Source organism: Aegilops tauschii, chromosome 1 (genome assembly GCF_002575655.3).
Source record: "Aegilops tauschii subsp. strangulata cultivar AL8/78 chromosome 1, Aet v6.0, whole genome shotgun sequence".
Lineage (NCBI taxonomy): Eukaryota > Viridiplantae > Streptophyta > Magnoliopsida > Poales > Poaceae > Aegilops > Aegilops tauschii.
In genome coordinates, this window is record NC_053035.3 from 168,265,728 (window position 1) to 168,268,072 (window position 2,345).

At 35.5% G+C, this 2,345-nt stretch overlaps 1 protein-coding gene across 1 annotated transcript; it reads left to right on the plus strand.

Annotated features, from left to right (window-relative positions):
* The first annotated feature begins 376 nt into the window (after positions 1–376).
* On the plus strand, positions 377–1,973 carry LOC120971991 (MOB kinase activator-like 1A). The gene is made up of 5 exons (XM_040397941.2): positions 377–651; positions 728–821; positions 929–1,062; positions 1,181–1,344; positions 1,625–1,973. The coding sequence occupies exons 1-5, from the start codon at positions 537–539 to the stop codon at positions 1,697–1,699; spliced, it is 582 nt and encodes a 193-aa protein (XP_040253875.2). The 5' UTR covers positions 377–536; the 3' UTR covers positions 1,700–1,973.
* The last annotated feature ends 372 nt before the right edge of the window (positions 1,974–2,345 follow it).

Consider the following 2,345-nt stretch of genomic DNA (forward strand, 5'->3'; position numbering starts at 1 on the left):
ATAATTCCATCGTGTGGCCATAAGAGAAAACAAAGGATTCAACAACTCAAAATATTATTTTGAAATTGGATTACTTTGTCAAAAATTATAATTATACTAGGATTATACATGAGAATACGATGTGAAAATAACCAAAACATCATTCAACTAGCTTAACATTATTTCTTTCAATTGAGTTTGAGGCTACGCATTCATAGTTTGGTGTTTTGCTGCCTCTATCCTTCAATCTAAGCTCTTTAGAGTTGCCTCTATACAGTACAAATGTCGCCTCTTATCGTGGAGACTGCTTCTATCTACTAAATTAATGAGCTGACCCACATTTCATATTATTTTCTTACTAATTCCCTATGATAATGCCTTATTCACCAAAAAATTACATATTTTACTTGTTATGGGTAGATCTTAGAGGCTTGGATTTAGAGCTTTCACATTGCATGGTTTTGTATAAGTAGATGGAGGGTCCTAGCTTTAGGGCCAGGGTTGCCTCTAAGCATTGCTGATGCTTAGGCATATCCCATCTTTTGCATTATTTGGCTATGCAGGGCGTACAGTTGAAGAAACACATTGATGCGACATTAGGAAATGGTAATTTGAGAGATGCTGTACGGTTGCCTCCTGGAGAGGATCTCAATGAATGGTTGGCTGTTAATAGTAAGTTTTTTATTGCAACATGTTCGTAAGAAAACTAAGTTTTCCATATTACTAAAAATCATCTTCTTTTTCACAGCTATTGATTTCTTCAATCAGGTGAACATACTGTATGGCACACTGATGGAGTTCTGCACGCCTTCCACATGCCCAACGATGACAGCTGGATCGAAGTAAGATACTAGCCTTCTTGGGAACATTCATTTATATATCATTTTAGATCTATCTGTTGATTTATTATACCAGGGTAACTTTGATTAGAGAAAAATATGCATTTCAGGTTTGAGTATAGATGGGCCGACGGAGTGCAGATCAAGAAACCTATCGAGGTTTCGGCCCCAAAATATGTGGAGTATTTGATGGACTGGATTGAGATCCAACTTGATGATGAGTCCATATTCCCTCAAAAACTTGGTAGTTACAACTTATAACATACTGCCTAGTTTAGAACCGACATTAACCATGTTAATTTTGTGTTAGGACTTAGGAGGGGTGCATTTTATCAATCGAGTGAATTGAACTATTTGTGCAGGAACACCTTTCCCACAAAATTTTCGAGATGTTGTGAAGACAATATTCAAGCGTCTTTTCCGTGTTTATGCTCATATTTACCACACTCATTTTCAGAAAATTGTGAGCCTGAAGGAAGAAGCCCATCTTAACACATGCTTCAAGCATTTTACATTGTTCACCTGCGTAAGTTGCATCCTGATCTATGTACTAGCCTATTCTACATGACCATATTGGAACACACCATCTTATGATGCATTTTGTTCAATATTTGTTGTTGACCCTTTTTCTAACATCTGGATTTTTGAATTATACGTAGATGTAAACGTATCCCTGTTAGATCTAGTTAGTTGTGATTGGACCGATTCCATGTGATAGAGAATGTTCAACACATGATTTTTTTCCGCCAATGATAAATTAATGAGTTACTTGTTAATGCTAGTTCCTAATTTTGTTCCTTCTGTAGGAGTTCAAATTGATCGACAAGGCTGAACTTGCACCACTTATTGATCTTATTGAATCAATCGTGACTGTTTGCTAAGATGTCAACAAGGAGAGTGGAACATTTTCCCTAGTTTATTTGGGCATTTTCTAGGGTACAATGAGTTGTGCATGAGAGTGAGACTGAGGCAAAAATTGCCAAAGAAAACATATTTTGCATTTATTGTTTTTGTCATTTACATGAGTTTGAGTAACATTGCTGTACTTACATATGAACCCCTGGTCCAACCAGTTAGAGGACACATTATCTACTGTGTTTGTGGAACAATATTATTCCTTTTTAACTATGGACTTATGTAACATAATTAGAGATAATAACGAATTTCTTGACACAAAAGTAAAAAATCATAGATGAATGTAAACGGGAGTAAAAGAAGTGTTTCCTTTTATACCAGAATATTGTATTTTATCTCAAGTACTCCCTCTATCCCGGTTTATTAGGCCCTTCTTATTTTGGGCTAAAGTTTGACTTAAAAATTTAACTAAAAAATGTAAACTGATGTCACAAAAATTATCTTGTCGGAATGCTCTTTCAAATACAAATCCAACAGTATAATTTTTTATCGCATATACTTTATATTTTATTAGTCTATAGATGGCCGAAGTCTGGCCCAAAATACGAAGGGGCCTAATAAACCCAGACGGAGCTAGTAGTAGCTTCCACTTATCAAAGATATTTGTTGTAG

Bases quoted from the DNA above. Each gene is read 5' to 3' on its own strand.
- LOC120971991 (XM_040397941.2), top strand. From the start codon at position 537: ATGCAGGGCGTACAGTTGAAGAAACACATTGATGCGACATTAGGAAAT. The intron at 652-727 runs GTAAGTTTTTTA...TCTTTTTCACAG, and splicing joins TGAATGGTTGGCTGTTAATA to CTATTGATTTCTTCAATCAG. The intron at 822-928 runs GTAAGATACTAG...TATGCATTTCAG, and splicing joins ACGATGACAGCTGGATCGAA to GTTTGAGTATAGATGGGCCG.